The sequence below is a fragment of the Semicossyphus pulcher genome, unplaced genomic scaffold (genome assembly GCF_022749685.1).
Source record: "Semicossyphus pulcher isolate SPU_LCO1_2020_fin unplaced genomic scaffold, fSemPul1.0.p SCAF_2, whole genome shotgun sequence".
Classification (NCBI taxonomy): domain Eukaryota; kingdom Metazoa; phylum Chordata; class Actinopteri; order Labriformes; family Labridae; genus Semicossyphus; species Semicossyphus pulcher.
In genome coordinates, this window is record NW_027211693.1 from 28,118,149 (window position 1) to 28,140,482 (window position 22,334).

At 41.3% G+C, this 22,334-nt stretch overlaps 1 protein-coding gene across 1 annotated transcript; it reads right to left on the reverse strand.

Annotated features, from left to right (window-relative positions):
• Positions 1-2,219: 2,219 nt before the first annotated feature.
• Positions 2,220-11,938, reverse strand: LOC138597749 (SH2 domain-containing protein 4A). Its single transcript, XM_069669228.1, has 6 exons — positions 11,783-11,938; positions 9,352-9,806; positions 5,593-5,710; positions 4,772-4,883; positions 4,456-4,681; positions 2,220-3,027 (listed from the first exon to the last, which is right to left on the reverse strand). The coding sequence occupies exons 2-6, from the start codon at positions 9,524-9,526 to the stop codon at positions 2,861-2,863; spliced, it is 798 nt and encodes a 265-aa protein (XP_069525329.1). The 5' UTR covers positions 9,527-9,806; positions 11,783-11,938; the 3' UTR covers positions 2,220-2,860.
• Between the last annotated feature and the right edge of the window lie 10,396 nt (positions 11,939-22,334).

Below are 22,334 nucleotides of genomic sequence, written 5' to 3' on the forward strand. Positions count from 1 at the left end.
TATGTCACCTATTAGTTACGTACTAACTACAGCTCAAACACTCACTACCTTAATAGAGTAGTGTTTCATCTCTCATGGTTACATACGTTCTTAAAAGATTCTTCTCCCATCTCCTGTACCTTTAGAAACACAATGCTGTCTTTAAATATTTGGCAAGGAACACCTTTTAATTTTGTTCTTCTTTCTTCTCCCTAGAATCGATATGGGACATTAACCGTGAGATTAGAGTGCTGACTCAAAGCTGTAGGAGGGCGTGTGTGAGGCTGTTCAAATCCTAGGAGCTCCTTTTATACACTGTCCCTCCAATTCCATGAAAATGCAGGTCAGTCGCCCTAAACATAGCAGGTTTGAAGGGCCAGAAAGTGTAACTTTCTTGCCTAGCCAAGTCTGTCACCTGACCATGTCCTGTCAAGTGACCTCAGTCCAACTGATCATGTGTCTAACAGACTTTAGACTCGGCCGCAGGCAAAAAGGCCCCAAAACAAGCAAGATGTGAAGATGTTAACAAAGGAAGTGTTTGTTGCTGTCTTGAGTGTCGTCCGTAACACTGAAACTGAATTCTGAGAAGCTGCAAATATCAAATATGACAGTCAACAAAATAATTTGATCACAAGCTTCGCCTTTTTTCCACAGCTTTCAGCCACATGTTGTGCTGTCAGCTGTACCAGTTGTTATCATGTGACCTATGTACGGATTCAGTCACATTACAGCAGTTGTGTAAAAACCATGTAGGTTAAATGGATCTGTGTCTTTTTTGTTTTCTTTTTTTGACAAACTGCTATTTTCATAAATTAACTTACGAGGTCAATGAAATATATTACGGTTAATTAATATGAGTTTATTTTAATGTGTCAGATCACTTACAATCCACTAAAATCGCAGAATTTTATGTAACTACTCAACATTTAAGCTAAAAGCTAAAATGCACACAAAAACAATGCTAACTAATCTCTTACCTATATCTATCTTATACTCCTTTCCCACCAAAATTTAGCATGCTGACGCAAGTTTTTCAGATCTGGAAAGACCCACTTATGAATGTCTTTTCCCATTGCCAGTGAAGTATACTCCTGTTGGTCTCTTTTCTGCTGCGTCACCGTCTGACGTCACAAACGCTCCAGAGGCAGGGTTAGTAAACAGTGAAGATGTTACGGTGGTTAGGTCTTTATTGTATCTATTAATCCTTCAGTCTGTTTATCAAACTCTGTGAAGACAAATTTGGAACAATGCTCGAGCGCTGCTCAGACGGAGACGGGCGGAGTTTGTAGCTGAGATGACGAGGAGTCACAGAAGTTACAGACGGAGCATAGCATCGTGCTGGAAAGGGGGTGGAGATTAGCGTGTTGACATGGGTTTTGTGTTCCTATCAATGCTGATCGGAGCCAAGGCGATAATTACCCGAGTCTGAATGCCGATTGTAGCCTTTCCCATTAAGCAAAAAAGCTGAGTGTTAGCGGGCTTTTTGACCAGTGGGAAAGCGGCTTTAATTTAGCCTGTTGCGATGCTAATGTTTGGTAAATATCCCTGAACACAGCATGGCTTTGCTCAAGTACGGAAGCCTTTAGCGGACATATATCCATACATTTTATTTACACTGTTCATCCGTGATAACGAATTATTTCTTATCGTTTTCTCGAGATCTCGACTTATTTTTCTCTCGTTATCAAGGGAAAATGGAATAAATATAACGTATGGATGCATGTCCGCTAAGGGCTTCCGTAGAAAAGTCAGAGGATCACAAAGTCAGTAGGATTTATCCTGTGGGTAACATGATAGTCCATACAAAACTTAAGAAATTTCAGTCTTGAACAAAGTCAGATATAAGACATAATAGAAAGAGTTCCTCAGATTTGGGCACCCTCAGTTGTTTGACTTCATAGTTAGTGTTTCCAGTTAAAAGCAATGTGCTGGAGTAACCAAAACATCATTAGACTGTCATGCTGCAGAGTGATTTCTCTTTTTCTCTCTAAATTGCAGTTGTAGTTGTGATGACATTATAACCTGTTTATCCTCATTCATATAAAAACTACAATTTTAATGTAGAAAGTAGCTCAAGTGAAGCTGTGTATCCAATCATTGTAAAGCTGGTGGTTCAGCGACCTCCTTATATTATGTCGAAGTGTCCGAGACACAGATCCGCAAACTGCTCCTGATGAGCTCAGTCAGGGCTCATCACTGAATGTGTGTGCGTGTTTGTTCTTGAACAGATCAGTCTATCATTTCTTTTACAATTAATTCAGTCCTTTTATTTTATCCCAAAAACCTGTGATTGTTGCTGATATGGTGGATAAAGATGCTGTCAGGAAATGAAATTAAAAGATGGAGTTGTTAAAACACTGCAGTGACAACTTACATGGACTACATTTACAGTTTAAATACTTTGAACTGTACAGAAGGACCTGCATGTGGTCACATTAGCTTCTGCTTATGACTGTAGAAAAACTTTATTAACACTCATTTAACAGTGAAACACAGTGCATTTCAGGTTTAGTCAATAGTCTGAGCATGTCTCTGTGGACGTCTCCCTGTGTCTGCCTGTCAGTCACAGAAACTATGTGAGCGAATTTGAACTCGGCAACATCAAAGCTACTCCGTTTTATCATTCAGGTTGACTTCAGTTCAGAAGCTTTCAAGTCTTTCTCTCTCCCCACCTCCACTCATCGACGTCTGTAGGTCAGCCGTTAAATCAAGGCCTAACAAAGAGTGTCTCAGTTCGTCGCTCAGGTTCAAGTAAGGATCCCTTTCCTTCAGTGTATGTGGCCTCGGTGTGCATCAGATACATTATTTGCTGCACAGAGCTCCCTACTTTCAGTTCAGCAGGCTCTGCCTCTTTGGGGTGAGGCTGGATACACCTGGAGTCCTAGTGGAGCAGAGGTGTGCTTCTCTTCTGTAGGTGAGCAGGTTTAGCAGCTATTGGAGGTTTGGTGTGGGCGGGTCGCGTGCTGCGAGGATCATCTGTGAATGCCTTCTTGAGCTGTGCCACACGACCTCCAAATTCAGACTTTTTCTCTTCACAACACTCAATTTCTGTGCAGAGGAGAGAGGAACAAAATGAATTTACAAAATCTGAGTCATAGTCATGTCACCATCCAAACATTCAAACATTCTGATATGCATTTTGGGGACAGAGTTAGGGCCCGATCAGACAGAACGCGTTTTAGCAGCTGGGGGTGGCTTTTTTGTTTTCAATGAGAGGGACTCTTTTTGTGTGCTACTTTTGCGTTGCAGAGCGCCTTGTGTTTTTCCGTTCTGTGTGCCTCGTGTTTTTGAGGAAAGGCTCTGAGTGCCTCCAGTTTAAAATGTTTAAACTCAAAGCAGAAAAGCGCCCAACGTCATTGGCGTTTTTTCTCATTGTCCAATCAGATGAACGGAGAGGCAGGCCTTCTGTCAGTTTACAATATAACGGTTAGGTTAATGATAGCTAATGATTCGATGGTTGCCTTAACAACAGTTAAAAAAAAAGGTGCAGCGAGCTGCTCTTTTTTTAAACGTAGGCTTCAACAAAAAAGGCAGTGCGGTGCGCCTCACGTTTTACAGCCTGCCAAACGCGTTCTGTCTGATTGGGCCCTTTGTGTTGAAGCCTACGGATAAAAAAAGTTTTTTTAACTGTTGTTAAGGAAACCACGGAATCATTAGCTGTCATTAACCTAACCGTTATTTTGTAAACTGACAGAAGGCCCGCCTCTACATTAATCCGATTGGACAATGACGTCGGGCGCTTTTCTGCTTTGAGTTGAAGTTTTTTCCACGCGAGGCGCACAGAGCGGAGAAACGCGAAGCGCTCAGCAACGCAGAAGCAGCACGCAAAAAGCGTCCCTCGACAATCAGAAGTGTGTCATTAACACGAGGATCAGCTGGCTGTTAGTCTCAACTGGACACTTTTATTTAGTGTTTCTTTTGAGAAAAAAATCTGAGGTCTAATTTTCGCTTTACACACTATCAAAAGATCATTCAGCAATTAATCATTGTGCTTGTATAAGAATCATCATGGACAGATAAAAGATGAAGTGCAACATCATCAGAGATCTCTCCTTTTTCATTATGTTCTTCTTTCCTGCACCTACATACTGATTATAATTAAATAATAAAATATAATCTATGACACCACTACAGAGATTATACTGCATGAAGAATGCATTTACTGTTTTTATAGTATTTACTTCCTTATATTTGAGTTTGTGCACACCTTATTTTATATGCAGTGTTCTACATCAGGACCTTATCTTTTCTCTACACCTGTTCTTATACTTATGCTTGTGTCACACTTGAATTCCCAGCCCTGTTGATCTCACCTTAACCTACCTTTCTTTTGCTATGTGAGTAATCTTGTACTATATTCTATAAGAATGTGTGCAATATTTCTACATGTACAAATACCTAATTATAACTGTTAAATAAATATACTTTCATGTATCCCAAAGACACATAAATCAGGTTTCTCTCCTGCTTTGTCACCTCTGTCCTGTTGGCTGCCCATCTCTGTGTCTGACAGCTCGGCTTTGAGCGGTGGCTGGTCGCCATGGCTACTAAAATGGGGCCTGTAGAAAAGAGTCCAGTCGCCGTGGTTGTCCGAGCTGCCACCTGACTCGCTGTCGCTGTCCTCGGCGAGGTCTTTCAGGTCGTCATCGCCGCTGCAGGAGTCCTCCTCAGACGACTGAGCATTCTGTGAGGCTGGGTCATCCTGCGCGTAAGTCGGACACAATTTAATGATAAGACTCTGACACATGCCTCCCTCCTGGTTTCAGAAGCACATACAAACACATTAACTCACGCTAACGTCTGCAAGAGCCAGCTGGATGTCTTCTTTAAAGCTGAGCTGCTGGGCCTCTCTTTCTGGCAGCAAGTCTTCTGTGTGGATGCCATTCATATCATCACTGTAGACTCTAGAAGACAAAGACGGCCATGTTTAGTCCCACAGACAGCCGTCCCAACCTTTGAATCAATCCTCCAGTAAGTCATATGGCAAATAACTTCTATAATCCAATTGGAAGGAGGAGACGGCCTGCTGACTGAAAGTCTTTAGATCACTGTTCATCTTAAGTCAGTCAGAGTTATTACATTAGTGGAAGGGAATAGAGGCTTTGTTGAGGTGCCAGACACCTTTGTGATGGTTCAGTAACATGTAGGTTGATGTGCCGACTGACAAAGCTGAAGAGTGTTTGTCAGGATAAAAACTAAACTTGTTTGCTTGGCCTGTCTAAAAGGTTAGATGTGAGGCTTTTGGAAATTTGTTGATTCAATCAGATTCTTTTGGAGAAATTGATCAAATTAAACCACATGAATGAGATTTTTTCTCTAATTGTACCAAAATGGATTAGGTGATAAAATGTGGGCTAATTACTGTCTGTATCACAGTTTTTCTGAAACAAGTTGAAACAACTCTTTTCTAAATTAAATTACAACATCACCTACACTTTGTTCTCTTCCGCCTGTTTCTGCGTCACTGAGTGTCTCTGTGTCAGTGACTTCTACAATAACAGAAGGATGCTGTTGTCACACAGCCTGCTTTAATACTTAAAAAGAATATTTCAGCCATTGCACAACCATCTGAAATGTTTAATGGTGTTCATGCATGTGTTCTTTTGTTTCTACCTGTTGTTCATGAGGCTCTGGAGGAGCTTTGAGGACCTGAACTCGTCCACCTCTCCGATCACCCTGACGCTCACGTCTCCGTCCCGACCGAGCAGCCAGCTCACGTGTTTACTGTAAGCTTTGGAGAGGAGAGAATATAAGAGAGGGTTAGCTTACTGCAGACATGTTTTCATACAACAGACTCTGAGAAAAGCAGTCATGTTAGAAATTGTTATTCTGGCTTTTATCCAGGAGGTGGTGCTGTCCTATAAGTATAGAGCTTGGGGAAGCAGCAGTGGACTGTCCTCTCTCACTGTTTAACCGATTCCCATTTCTTCTCTCTTTCATTCTTTTCTCTATTTTTAGATCTTTTTCTCTGTCTTTATAGTGACTTATTAATCCATTGTGTCTCACTGTTAAACAACACAACTTATAGTGACCTCATTCCTGTCCCTGAGCATGCAGGCTACATGAAACTGACCTGGGCCGGTTTAACAGAAACTCTAGAGTTTGACACCTGACATGGTTTGGTTTTGTTACACAGAAACACTCAGTCATTGTCTCATAATGTTGTATTTAATTTGACCAATAATAAAACCAATTTATATATTTAGTATCTGCAATAATCACACACTTATTAATTCTCTAATAATGTATCATTTATTTTTGTTCGATACCTTCATGTAGTAACAGATACAGAACAGTACACAGAAATCAACTGTTCTGTTTACACTCTATTTTTAGTGACATTTAGTTATTCTAGTTGTTTCATGATGACCTCATCATGACACGGATGACAGAAATAAAGCACAACTTCCCACTGTGTGAAAACAGGTGTTTTCCATGACAGCGTAGTATCTGATAAAGGTGAACAAGTGCCATGACATCACAGATCGGGGCGTGGCTTAAAAATACAAATGCTCAGATCTGCTAGCAGCAGTTTTCCTTAGAAACCAACAAAGCAACTTCGTTCTTAAACACAAGTCATCCATCAAACATTAAAAGGGTGCTTTGTGTCGACTCTGAGTCACTGTCTCGGTGCAACACACCTTTATGTTCACACTGTCACCTCTCTGAGTTGTAAGTCTGATAACAAGACATAAAGACTATATCCTTTGTGTCTGTCTTTATAACAACCACACCTTCAAATAACCTGAAATGCCGGACATAATGGAAAGCATTACTCCTCGGTTGAGTTAAAGGTGTTTTTATGTGACATTAACAGACCTGCATGTACTCGTAATGATTGCTTTTCCCGGCCACAGCTCAGTGAACAAAGAATGAGAGACGTCTAACTGGATCTTATGTTGTGTAACGCAAACACACAGACACAAGCACACACTCAGTCGCCTCTCAGGTGACATGGCAGAGATTGGGTAAACAAAGATGGTAACTTAATATTTGGTTTAAAGCATGGCAACGCCCCAAACCACAGGGCTTACTCAATCTTATTCAGCTTTCAGCCTGGAAAATGACTCGACAGGTGGCAATAAAGGCTGACACACACACACACACACACACACACACACACACACACACACACACACTCAAACAGTATTACACACACTCTCTCTCATTGTGCCGCAGCACCAGGGGAGCTGATAGAGTCACAGACACACTAAAGGGAAGGGTGGGTGGTGAGTAAGACAGACAGGTCGAGCAGAGGGACACATGGCCCACTCACACAGCAATGAAAGATTACTTCGGGTGTAACTTAAACACACTAATCAGATTGGTAACCAGAGAGTGTGTTGCTACACAGCTAGTGTACGCAGAGTTTAGAAGATGTCTGATTAACATTAATGAGTTGTAAAGAGGCTTGGAAGTAGAACGTGCTGACTTTAATAAACTACTAGAACTGTGTGTGTCTGCAGCTCGCACAAATGGTTGGCAGTGACATGAAAGTGAAAGTAACAGTTGAATTAGCAATAACTTATAACTGTAAGACTAGTAACACAAGCAGAACAGTAAGTGGCATTTTTAATGTGTGCGACATTGTATCAGGACTATAAAGGTTATAAAGCCAAATAACTGCAGCCGCATCCCACCTACAAAATAAATGATTCAGTAGTGGCCAACATCTGTAAGAATTGTTGACTTCAAAATCTTTCTTCTGTTCTTAATCATGTTTTTGACAGTTAAATGAAACTACCTGACAATCTGATCACTGTTAAACCTTCTTAAGGTGGCACAAACACATTGTCAGACACAATACTGAGGACATGACATCCGTGTCTTTAATGGTAGCTCTGACACTAAATATGATTGGAAGGAAAACTCGTAGTATAGTATAAAATAATAGCTGAACAATAGTTGGAAATACTCTTATTTTGTCTCATGCATCCTTTACGGAACATCCTCCAAAATCCTCAAAAAGCTGCAATACATCCAAAACTCAGCCGCCGCCCGTCTGCTCACCCACTCAAGCACCCCTGTCCTTCAACACCTCCACTGACCTCCCATTCAATATAGGATACAATTCAAAATCCTTCTCATCACCCCCCTCTGACCTCACTGACCTCCTTCACCAATACACTTCTCTGTGTTAATCTGAGGTTAACGTTCACAGCTATAGAAACTTCAATGACTGTAGTGATTGTTTTAGTTACGTCTCCCCTCGCCGTTCTGCCTCTACTCTGCTAATCCAGAACTGATCGGCTGCAGGAGCCGTATTGGTCAACAGAGCTGTCAATCATCATTTTTACAGCATCAAATAACTAATTAATAATAAACTTGTCAAAATGAACACTTGAACATAAATCAGCATGATAAGAACTAACTATAATGACAGAAACCATGTTTGAGAAACATTTATTTGACGTGTATTTTGATTTTATAGTTTGACTCATGTCCCATCTGTTAACATGGAGGAGGCGGGCTTTATGACCTATACTGCAGCCAGTCAGCAGGGGGCGCTAGAGAGGGTTTGGCTTCACTTTTAGGGAGCTGTCATGGTGTCCGTCTTTTTATACAGTCTATGGTGCTAACTGGTAGCTTTAGAGGTGCTAGCACTCAAAGCTAAATTAGCTAGCTGTTTACAATGTTTCAGTTTCATTTAGCAGGCGCTTTTGTCCAAAGCGATGCACATCTGAGAGATAATACAACGATCAAGACAGGAGGGAACAAAGTCAGTCTACAAAGTTTGTAGTCTTTAAAGCTAAGCTAACCCTCTGCAGGTTGACAGACAGTTGCAGATGCAGGATGGCATACCTCCCGATTCCTTCTTCTGCTTTAGAGGTGAGAGATTTTAAATGTTATCTTAAATATTTGCATGTTGAAGAAGTGTCTTATTTTTTGTGTTATTTATTATTACAATTATCTCATTAATTGTAAATGCGCGTCTGTTATTCCAGTCAGAAATCATTGTCAATTAAATTCTACAGTAAAAAAACCATACCATGTTTAAGAAGCTAGTAGCTTCCTGTCAGAGTTATGTTACTGTTAGTAAAGGTTATATTTCCCTGAATCATCGCTCCTTCCTGCTCCAAAACTATGTTACCACTGCAGTCAGGCTCTGTGAAGGTTCTCAGCCATCCAGGTTAAGGTAAGTCGGTTTAATCTCAAAGATTTAGAACCGAAGAAACCTTTCGGTTGAGAAGTGAAACATCGCCAAGAACTACAACCTAGTCTAGATGCCTTTTGGATTAAACGTCATATTAATTCAGACGGTGTTTTCCTCTTTTGCTCTACTGGAAGTAATAATAAATACTACTCAGACGTATGCTTTCTCCTTCTACCCCCTGGTGTAACTAGTACCATAAGATGAATGTTGCACTCTACCTTTCTTTGGCCTGCTGTTGCCTCTTCCATCCCTCTCCTCCTTTTCCTCTCGCTCTCTCCAGCGGCGTACCTGCTCCTCTCTCATCTTCAAGAAGAGGATCCTCTTCTGCTCCTCACCGAGGGCCTCCAGCACCTCGGGCTCCACCCACATGTCCTCAAGGATCTTTGCCAGCATCCTGCCTCTTTTCCACCGGTACTAGAGACGGTCGTCGTCAGCCCCTCTGTCTTCCAGTCAAATGGCTCGTGTTTCAGTGGTGAGGTATGATCGCTCCTTTTTCCTGCTCCAGAGTCAGGTTCCCCTTTCTTAGAAGGATGCAGGATCAGGTGCAGTCAATCTGTGGGAGGTCACTACAGTGTCCTTTGTTGAGTGTTCTTCCTCGGTGCAGTGGGAGTGTGTCGAGCTCTCTGGAGGTGAAGCCACAATGTGTCTGGATCAACTGTGCTTCTGGAGGCTGCTGTTATGGTTTTCAGAGAGAGAGAGAGAGAGAGAGAGGGAGAGAGAAACAAGATTATATCTACTGCATTGTTTTGTAACCCTCCATTCAATCCTGTTCTGACTGGCAGAACACAATAGGCCTTAAGCAAATAAGCCCCAATGCCAAATGTAGTGTGTGTGTGTGTGTGTGTGTGTGTGTGTGTGTTTGTGGTGTTTACTCTGCATACAGTAGGCAGCGAGAATGCTGCTGTGCTTTCAAACACTGCCAGGCAAACAGGCAGTTTCAGTATGTCCACACAAACACACACACACACACACACACACACACACACATAGGGCGTTAGTCACTGCGTGTTATCTAAGTGTACCAGACACAGATAGAGAGCAAAAGAAAGTTATAGTTCACTTGCATTAACAGTAGCTATTTTTCTGTCACACACACACACACACACATACATACAAAACACACTCCAGCTGTTTTTAGCACGTTGTCAATGCAGGTGACACAGACAGATATCAAGATATCAGCAGCCATTAGTGAAACTAGTTTAGGAAGTTGTCATGACCAAATGTTAAAAAAGCCCTCCCGTTTAAACCGTGTGTAAACACACAGCAGTGTTTGCCCTGTACACACTTTTGAAAGAACTGAAACGTTGCGTTGCTGAGCGAGAGCCAATCAGGTTTGTTGCTGTGAGTAAAGTTCACCAATCTGCAGGTGAGGGCGGTCTCATATCACCAGAGAAGCAGCAGGCTCTAACAAAGTGAAATACCACCTGTTAAGTTAATGTTTCAGATGTCAAATCACAGAATGCAACTTGCACCTGAAAAATGTTGTTTCAGCCTGAACAGAAGTTTAATAATTATTTTGGCCTCTTACAGACGATGAAGGAGTTAAGGCATGTGAAAAAACATTCAGAACTTTTTTGCTAAATAAAGTTAAAGTTTAACCTTTTGGGAAAATCACATATTTGCTTTTTAGCAAGTTAGATAAAGAGACTAGATACCGTTTATGTCTGAAGGCTAATTATGAAGCTAGAGCCAGGAGAGAGTTAGCTTAGTTAGCATGAAAGCTTGATAAAACAGCTTTGTCTGTGCCCTTTGTAAAGAAAATGAACCATCTCCTCTGCTGTAACTGTAAAGCAAATATGCATTATTCCCAAAATGTCAAACTATTTTTAATATATATATATACATACATATATAAATGTAACTTAAGCTAAATAACTTATTATTTGTAATATATACACAGTTTGGTTCATTCATCTGTCCTAGACCAGCACCCATTTCTGAGAGGCTTCATGTTCTAAAGATAGAAGGAGGGTGTGTTTTCATTCATTGTAAACCCATTAAAGACTCTGTGATTAACAGCAATACAAAAGAAACTGGACATGACTTCAAGATTTACTACCAAAGTGCAAAATTGTTTTTTTTCTCTCTAAAAGAATCATACCTTAATAAAGTAGTCTAATTAACTGCACAGCACCTCCTCTCATTAACTGTCCACATTTAAACTCGGGCACGGCAGCACAGAAGAAATATTCAAATCAGACCATGAACATGCCGAACGACACAGACAACAACAACATGCAGACATATCAGAAAACATAAATCACACAACAACATAGACAGGAATAAAGTAGATCAATCCAAACACCCAACTCTGTTACTCAAATATAAAGGCAAAGCATCCAGGTCTGGCCCTGCGCCAACATGCAAATAGGTTTGGGATTTTCTTCTGCCTCCACTCACATGCAGAGAAAAGGAAGAAAAGCAGGCAGAGGAGAGAAAGGTATGTGCATGGCATACTGAGAGAAAAGTTTGAAAAGTCTCTCAGTCTGAGAAAACACTGGCCATTTCACAGCGACAGAGAAGAGTGTGAGAGATAAATGAACTTAGACGGGCCGGAGAATGGCTAAAACAACAAAGACAGACACAGAGAGAGAGAGAGAGAGAGAGAGAGAGAGAGAAGAGCGCAGAGGAGGAAAGGAGACTTACTCAGTGGTTGCCAGCCGGTCGCGTCTCCCAGCTCTGGTCTGAGTTTCAGCGCCTCTGTGAGTGTGGAATGATGAGTGTGTGTGACGTGAGAGTGTGCCTTTGTGTGCGTGTTTGCGTGGGATCAGGTCAGCCGTCAGCAGCAGTGGTATGCAGGCTCTGCCCTGCTCTGCTGCATTTGTACTGAATAGGAGTGGGACGGACTGACATCACAGCAATTATCTTCTCTTCTCTCCTCCTCCTTCTTCTCTCTTTCACTTTCTTCTCTCCTCTCATTTACATTCCTATGATGCTACAGAGAGATGAAATAAGGGAAGTTGATTAAAATGTTTCCATCGCTATAAATAACTTCAGAGCGTAAATGTTTCTAATGTGCTCCCTTGTGACATTTTGCAACGTTCAAGTACGCAAGGAATTTAATTTCCCCCGACAGGCTCTGAAACCTCTGCACATGCAGCAGCCGAGGAAATGTCTTTTTGTGTATTCACTGTTTTACTCTGATCTGACTGACACTGCTGTGTTTACCCCCCTCTTTTTCTCTTCCTCCAGGAAGTCCTGCTGGCTCTGCATGAATCCAATAATCACAACACCACATGTGCAGGAAGGAATCAGGATATTTATTCCACTGGTATTTCCCGTCAACAGGTTGTTGACAGACTTGTCATTCCAGCAGTCATTGTTTAGTGTTAGCTCCGCCCCGTGGAGCCGAATCAGATAAGTGTAGTTGTGAGCTGTAAATGTCAGTCACATGCCTCTGAGTAATCATACCTAATAATATAATAATATAATAATATAATTGTTTCACCTGAAAACAGATGACTAATCTGCCTCCTGCTTTTTACTGATGGGTCAGGGCTGGGTGTGTCCTGCTGGGAGTGTTTACAGTAAATACAATCTTGTTGTTAACATCATCTGCTAATTATTCAGGCTTATTTTGGTTCAGTTATGTTTGCAGTACAACCGACAAATACGTCACAGTTTCACTTAAATACTGCATCTTCTGCTGAACAGCTAACAACTGTATATTACTTTATTATTAACTATACGTATTACTATTACTATACTGTTATTAACATCATTATTACTGATTTTATTCATGTCTTTTTTCTATCTCTCACTTGTTTTACGCTGTCCTTTACTTTGAGCTGTTGTAACAAGTGAATTTCTCATCTTATCTTACCTGTCTGTTATTTATGGATAATATCATTATAGAACTATGTTGTTTGGCACTGCATGTAATGACTGAATAAAAATGCACATGAATTATCATGAATTAAACATTTTTACAATAGATTGTCTTTCTGCCTGTGGAAGAATTTCACACCTTGTTATTTAAAATCAGCAATCAGGGTCATTGAAGTCAGTGGAGCAGTAACTTTACTCGACATCAGCTAACATAAATGAACATGAGCTGTGATGTTAAAGATGAATTAGTTTGATTTGAGCATCAGGATTCATACCACAAAGCTCTTAAGGTTAATTTTAAGATTTTATTTTTCATTTTTCAATCTTTAAATGGGTCAGCATGTCTGACCTCCTGCATGTTTATAACCCCTCAAGGTCTCTGAGGTCCGCTTATCAGCTGCTTCTTGTTGTTCCTAAGACGAGGCTGAAAACCAGACGGACCGCACATTTTCAGTTACTTTTATTCTTTGGCTTTTAACCCAGCATGAGAGTTTTTGTGCTCATTTCTATGGTCTTATTACTGTATTTTTATGCGTCTTATGAGTTGTTATGTTTTCTACAGTTTCTTCCTGCATGCTGTTAATGTCTCTGCATTTTACTTTTTTAAAATTTTTTTATTTCATTGTGCAGCACTTTGGTAAACGTTGATGTTTTTAAAAATGTGCGATATAAATAAAGTGGATTGGATTATTCTTCACACTGTGAACCTTATAAAAGCACCACTTTATCCATGTATTAAACTGTAGTGCTAATGTGTTGTTGTGTGAGCACCAGGCAAAGCTGCACATTATACTTTGAAACATGTAAGAGTGAGTATGAATACATACTAAAGATTAAACTGGTGGCAGACAAAGAGCTTTTTCTAATTGATTGAATAAACCTACATTTGTGTTCACATGTATTTTTCAGTTGCTCCTTTTTCAGTGAAATACCGTTTCTTAAAACGTTTTTTAATCATCTAAACTTGGAACACAGTTTTTGTTGGTGACGTCATCAGTCCCAGACTTCCACTGCAGTTGGCGTTAAGCAAATGAAACCACAGCTGTCATTTGTCAATACAGTTCGGTTTCCCCCAAAACCAGTGGGTCAGTGATACCAGACATCCTCTGTTTGTTTTACTGTGTCATCGATATCAGGGAGGAAAGCTCAAGGTCTACACACACAGACACGTTTTGAACTCAGCTTTGTTCAGCTATGTTTGAGACCAACAACATTTTCTCCATCTCCAATCCTTAAATCACTAAACTTAGACAATCCAATGAAACAGTCTGAAATGAAGCCTAAAGTTACTTTCTGATCCCAAATCTGAAGCTACAGTTAATATCTATCTGCCTGAGCCTGATTCTAAACACAGCGCCAGGTGTAACTGGAGCCTTCTGGTTACCAAGGAACAACTCAGATTTATTTGGTTGGTTGGTTGGTTATATGATTTAAGTTGGTCAAAGTGAAGTTTTCTTTATCTTCATCTTATCTTGTTATTGGTTGGAGACACGTGGCTTTAGAAGAGAGAAAAAATAAGAGCATGAACACAAAGGCAAACATATAATCTTCTTCCTCTCTCCCTCTGGGGTCAAGGTCAGGTCTGCCAGAGCAAAACAAAGCAGTGATCTCTATGACAAGACACCCGGGCTGAAACATAAACAGACTTAAAGCCTAATATATTTGTGTACATCTGAATGTAATAAACTATGTTTATGGTCAATTTGGTGAATTATTTTGCACATAACAGCATGCTTCTTCTGATCAGACCTTGGACCACAGCCTTTTAATTATACTGGTGCTATCAGCAGGAACTACTAAGAACCAGGAAATATTTCTTCTTCCTGTCCAACACGTTCTTACCTGTATGTTTCCATGTAAAATCACACCCTGGAAAAGTCCTGGCAGTTGTCGGTTAAGTGTCACTACATCTGAATCCACTGGGAGAATAGGTCATGTGGGCACATTCAAATGGTAATTATGCATGCGCAGCACCCTCTGCTGCAGGACGGGGATATAGCAGGTCAATAAAGCTCCCAGAAGAGCTACGAATACAACCTGATTGCACATTGCAAAAAACACTTTCATTTATCTTACTGTCAGATTTGCTAGTAAGAGAATCTGATGATGCATTAAGGAGACTCACACAGTTTTAGGATAAAAGAAGGTTTAAATTAAACTGTGTGTTTTAAAGAAGAACTCTGGAGTTTCAGTTGTTTAAAAGTCATGTTAATTTTTAATTTGAGTTTCTTTAAATTCCACATTATTTTGCTACTTTTGCTCTGGTCAGCTTTTTGAGCCTTAAAGGAGTCTCTTAAACACGGCTGGAATACCAACAGGGCGAAGTGGGTAACTGCCCCGTGGGCCTCAGACCCTTTGTTACAAATAGTTTGTGGTAATCTGTGATTTCTGATTAATATAAATTAATGGGCAATAATAGTTTGATGGTAGTTAGCTTGTTTATTCTGAAGCACACTGCAAAGCTTCGAACCCTTTCCTCTCCTTCTAGTTCAATATTAGTTTTTAGTTTAAAGGCGGGGGTGAATCAGGCCCCACTGCTTCTTTCCCTGGGAGCCCCTCTCAGATAAATCCAGCCCTGCACTCCCTTTTGGGAGACAGTCAGCAGAAATATATAGCCAACAACATTTTTCATGGCCTTTGGTCTCTCGTATTGAACATGCACCAAAAGATTATGCAGAGGAATTCAATAAATCTGCCCTCTGCAGAGACGATCTGCTTACTCTATCATGTTACAGTGTCTGTTTGTTTGTTTGCAGTCCATCTAAATATCACCAAATGTCCTCGCTTAGGAGGTCAGTTTTTGCTTTCTAACCACAAAATATATCTCCTATCATGCTTTTGGAGGCCCCGATTAAAAAACATGGATCAGCAGATTCCATGGCAAAAGTATTGGTATTCCAACATGTTCTCCGCCCCATGTTTAATGCATGGGGTCCACTGACATGGAGCCTGCTCTGTGAAGAGGAGGTGCATTAGCATGGACTCACATGAGACACGTATGTGGTTAAACACGCTGCAGAGACGTATCTCTTTAGTCCCCAAAGTGATTTACCCAGCACAACAAGCTGTGCTGGAGCCTTCACCCTTGGGTGGTCGATGTTACACGCTAACAGGATACTGTGTGTTGACTGTTTTTTCATGATTTGCATAAAACTTTAGAGAGAGTTTTCAACAGAGAGTAGTGTTGCTGGGCACCTGTCACATGTTCAAAGTATTCCTTTTAACTCTTTTTTGGTCAGCAACTTCTCTACAGGGAAATATCTGGCTCTGGGCTTTTTTGCTAAAAATAAATAAATAAATAAAATAAATCAAAGTGTCCTGCTGTAGCTAAAAATGTGGTTGATAAAAGCTGCGAGTCCAAAACAGTATGGACAAAGCCTGTCAAACCGATACTGAGCTGTAAGCCGCTCTACAGCTCCGCATAGCCGACAGGAACAGCTGAGTTAGGTAATAAAATCAATAAAAACATTGATAAGTGCAGATTAAATTTACAGGCATTTAGTGTTCCTGCAAACATTTTTAGAAAAGTACGGGATACAATGTGAGGCAAAGGAGTTGATAAAAATGTAACATGTTACAACTATCAGTAGAACTATTCCTTTCTGCAGGAAGTAGGCAATATAGCATGAAGCTAGCATTTAAGCTGGCAGCAATGCCCACCAGTCTCAAAGAGTAATTCAAATAACACTGTATAAAGTGGCTGTGCAGTGGTTAGCGCGGTCACCTCATAGCTAGAAGTTTCCTGGTTCGAATCCTGGTTTGGATTTGTAGATTTGGACACAGGGGTCCTTTTTGTGTGAAGTCTGCATGTTCTCCCCGGGCATGCGTGGGTTCCCTCCGGGTACTCCAGCTTTCTCCCACAGTCCAAAGACATGCTCGTTAGGTTCATTGGTGAAAACCCACTAACAGCTGGCTTTTTTGCTTAATGGGGAAGGTTACAATCAGCATTCAGACCCGGGTCAAATGACTCTGCAGTAGACCCGGGTAATTATTGCCTCGGCTCAGATCGGCATTGATGGAACACAAAACACAAAAACTGTGTCAACACACTAATCTCCGCCCCCTCTCCGGCACGATGCTATGCTCCGTCGGTAACTTCAGCGACTCCTTGTCATCTCAGCTACAAATTCCGCTCGCCTCCGTCCGAGCAGCGCTCGAACATCGTTCCACATTTGTCGCACCGAGTTTGATAAACAGACTGAATGAGTAATAGATACAATAAAGAGCTAACCACCATAACATCTTCACTGTACTAACCCTGTCTCCGGCGCATTTGTGCCGTCAGACGGTGACGCAGCAGAAAAGAGACCGACAGGAGTATACCTCACTGGCAATGGGAACAGAGACAATCAGCATCTATAAGCGGGTCTTCCGGGTCTGAAAAACCTGCGTCAACACGCTAGTAGTTATACTGTGTATCTATATAAGATCTTTTTAAAATGGAAAGTGACAGGAACGCTTTTCCTTTGGTTGTGGTTTAAAATACACAGTGCGTAAAGGCTGCTTATATTTTTTCCTGATTAACTTTTTGACACTGACACTAAGACTAGTGAGGACAAATGGTCATGTACCACAGAGGGAAAATAAATCTGATGCATGTTTTGCACCTTGTATTTCTTGTATACCTGATAAGACAGGTGTGCTGCATTAGTCAAATGAACAATGGTTGTGCATGGCCAAGACTAAGGGTCTAACTGCCCGCATAATGTGGACAATGTATGCGATTCTGCTTGAGGTGGTTCACATACTGTAATGGGAACTACAAAGCTGGGACACCTGTGCAACCAGAGACTGACCCCTCCTGTGCATCAACATACGGCCATCCTAAACTTTTCAGTTGTCCTGTGATTCCAGAGACAGTCACACTACCATATTTGTTATACGAGTTCCATATTTACAACTTGGCACAGAGGGGCTGTGTGTGGCACTGTTGCTATGGTGACCAGTCCGTCTGTTGACCTGGCTGCCCAGCAGACTAATAGTTGGCACACGCACACACACGCACGTACGCACACACAGCGTTTCTTACTCACATGCCACATTCTGTCACCATGTTGGCAAGGCCACCTGTGTTTCTTCTTTCTCTCACAGTCTATTACGCACACACACACACACACACACGCACACACACACACACACACACACACACACAGGTGCACAAACAAATAAACAGAGAATGGGTTTTCCCATTAAAAAACAACAACAAAACATGTCGCTCTTCTTCATGTTTGCGTCAGAACATTTTTCTTTCTTTCCTTCAGAGTAAATAAGAAGGATTGTCAGATACATGGATACAAAAAACAAACCTTTTACCTTTATATTCCAGCTCAGTGTTAAGGACAAGTGGTCACAGGTGGAAGTGACTGATGCTTAAATGAAGACCTTCCCCCTCTCTGTTTGCTTCTGTCACGTGGAGAGATGTGTGCCATTGTAACCCGCTTTTCATGCCTGTGGATATAATGACCCAGATGAGAGCCACACACACACCAACGTGTTAAACGCACAGTCATTCACACAAGTACACACACATATACACACACAAGTACTGACATGCTCTGTCCCCCTCCTCTTCACTTGTAATGAATGCTGATGAGGTAGTCAAGGGAATCACTGGAATCCAACACATAGCCATGCGGCTTCATAATGATGTCCACAGTGAAGGTGGTAATGACGTGTCTTTTTTTCTTTTCCCTGAATGTGTTACATCCATACCAATCTCGGATCCAATCGGCTTCCTTTGCCGCGTGCTGCATTGTTACAGAAAGAGAAACCGTTTTCTGTGATTTACTTGTTATTAACGGGTCTTACCTTTGCCGAAATTTAAAAAATAAGAAGTAAAAATTCAAGCTTTGTCAGGTCTGTCCTCAAGAGGAGAAGAAAACTTTTAAAATGCTCGTTTGTTGAACGGAGGTCAGATCGATTTGATGCATTCGAGGAAGTCGGGAAATCTGAACGCTGAACGGCTTTCATGACACAGCGTCAAGGGGCTTCATCTCAAGTTAAATTTCAGATCTAGAAAAGAGTGTTAGCTGAACTTACATGCAGATATTTGTTTATAGAGATTATTAAGAAGCTAAATCGTCCTCAGATGACGCTGATAGGAGCCGGGATGTCATTACGTTCCGCCTGCTTTTGCTCTCCTCACGGACTGGTTTTCCTGCGTATGCCTGCAGCTTGCTGATACGTGATTGGTCAATATTACTCCGACTACCAGCGTAGTTCAGACAGAACACTTGCCTTCCCGGAAATCCACGTCCCTGCCATCTGATTCTATATAGAAATGTAGAATCTGTAAATAGAGATTACATCCATACAAGACCAGAGAAAGGTAAATGCTGAGGAACAAGGCCATTCATTTGCTTCATTCCCTGCCAGAAATATTACACACTTGGTATTTAATGTTTGCGACAATGATCTGCCTTGATTACGTCATATTTTTGAAGGTTCCAGTTACCTTGTAACATCCACAGGTTTGTCTTGAACATCTTTCTGCCATCAACCGTGTGCATAGTTTGACACTTCAGGAAATACTCTTATTTGCTCCCCGTCTGGAAGTTAGATACAGAGATTGATACTACTCTCATGTCTGTCCGTTAAGCACCAAGCCAAGCCAGGAGGTATTTGCTTTAGCTTAGCATAACATAAGAAATGGAAGGAGCAATGACTGTATATATAGATGGACAACGCGTCTCAATCTGCTCCCATTGTACGTAATTGATGCCAAAATAGCTCCTGTGATAAGTGCTGCCATCTTGCGATGATGACGTCATATGGAGCCAGAGACTGCGCAGTAGAGATCGGCGAGTGAAGCGGCCGTAGCCACTTCCGCTAACCCCAACCACACACTTCACTTACCGAAAAAACAGCAAGGATCCCGCACGCCGGCGTGTTTAACAGCAGAACAGCTTCTCTGTGTTGTTCTGAGGTTAATGTTCACAGGTATGGAAACTTCAATGACTGTAGTGATTGTTTTAGTTACGTTTCTACTCGCAGATCGTCCTCTACTCTGCTAATCTAAACAGATCGGCTGCAGGAGCCGTAGTTGTCAACAGAGCTGTCAATCATCCTTTTTACAGCATCAAATAACTAATTAAAAATAAACTTTTGGACGTAAATCAGCACGATAAGAACTAACTATGATGACAGAAACCATGTTTGAGAAAAATGTATTGGGCGTGTATTTTGATTTTATAGTTTGTCCCTCCTGTTAACATGGAGGAGGCGGGCTTTATGACCTACACTGCAGCCAGTCAGCAGGGGGCGCCTGAAATGTTTTGGATTCACTTTTAGGGAGCTGTCATGTCGTCCATCTTTTTATACAGTCTATAGGAAGGAGGGGGAAACAGCTAACCTTGCTAACAACCTCACTCATCAGCACATTTTAACTTGTTTAATTAGTGCACAAAGAGACATTTGACCTGCAACCTAACTAATTCTTGGTAAACGATGGATGTTGCATCCAGAAATAGCTTCACCACTTAACTCCCTTTTTGAACTTTGAACAGAGCTAGCCTTACTGTTTGCTTCAATTTTTTATGTTAGGCTAAGTTAATCACCTCCTTGTTGTAGCTACGTAGCCAACATAAGGTACAGGAATGAGAAACCTATCAATGTAAAATCATTTAATGTCATCTAGCTCTTGGAGTGAAAGGAATACATGTTGAACCCATCCTTCAAACTGCAATAAAAGGGTTTTTGTGAAATTTGTGGCAGTAGAAACAAGTTGTAAACGTTACTGACATAACTTTTTAAAGGAGCAATTTCTAATTCCTAAAACACCCAGCATGCACTGCGCCCCTCCGTCTGAAAGGAACGGCCCAGCGTGAGATGCTGGAAGGAAATACGACAGTTTTCGCTGCAGGTAACGGCTCAGAGCGGTACAGAATCGGCCAGAATACGACGAGAATATGATGAGAATACGACGTGAATATACCGGTAGATCGTCTAAAAATCTTCGGGTCTGCAGTCTACATTTCAAACCTGACGATTATGAACGAGACATGACTCAGTTATAAATGTGGAATGTCTGGGAGGGAAGAGCAGGCAACGTTTCAAGGCACCTCACGGAATAAATAATAACATTTTACAGTATGTGGTTTTTTGTATGAAGGACTCAAACAGGAGATGTATACTAAACGAAATGTGCCCCATTAAAATGGAAAGAAAGCTACTAGCAGCCTGTTGCAACACAGCCCATATAGTTGATTTTAACACGCCTCTGACAAGGCTAATAGCCATCCCAGGTTTAGGATTTTGGGGTGGCACTTGGGGTGGCCAATCAGATTTCAAGGGGAGCCCTGGTTTTGACCTAGTCTTGTTTCAACTAAACACTGCAGACAGGAGAAGCGGATAGCGCCCTCCAAAGGCACAGAGTGAAATTGCATTTTTTTCCCTAGCATTAGGGCATTAGCTCCCCATAATAGCATGATAGGACTGAGGTTGAAAATTGGGGAACTGGCCCTTTAAGTTGTTGATATAGCATTCTTTTAACCAATACAGTAAAACTGTAATCCAGACAACTCAAACAATCAACTGAATGACTTCTAAGACTTGAAGCCTGTAACTACAGGGACCCATTTCACAGCAAAAGTAGTCATGTGATACATAAGTTATAGAAAAATATTTCTGTAGCAGCTTTACTTGAAAATAATCTTGAGAAATACAATTTTTATATTATAATAATTAATATCTAGAGATTAACATCGCTCTTGGTACATAGTGGAAGCTTACTGAAAAACACCAGACTTGTAAACATCCGTCATCATTGCTGCAAAACAGAATTCAAGAAACAACTTCTTGAATGTCATCAGAGGTTTCATTTGGATGAATAAAACCAGCTTGTAAAGATTCTGAAGCAGCTCATGCCGTTTGTGTTCATCTAAATCAGTGAATCTGTGCATGCAGATACACATAAACACACACACACACACACACACACACACACACACACTAATTTAATATCAAAGAACAGAGATACACACATGTGTTTTACACTCTGCAGCACATTCTGCTGTGAAGTCCTCTGATCAGAATCAAAGACCCTCATGATGTGCGCACATTCAGCTGTTTGTGTGTGTTGTATGTGAGACCGCAATGCCTCATGCTTGAGCGTGATTGTGTGCTTGTGTGTGTGTGTGTGTGTGTGTGCCCCAGCTGTCTCACAGAGCTCCCTGTTGTTTGGCCTGCTGTGGCAGACAGAGCCAATGCTGTAAACTATGTGGATCGATGCTCGTTTGGAGGATTTCTCTATTTAATTCCACCTCAGTCAGCTGCATTGCATCCTCTTCTGTGTGTGTGCATGCGTGTGTGTGTGTGTGTGCGCGTACACTTAGGTGCATAAACATGTGTCCTTGTGTGTGCAAATTTGTAT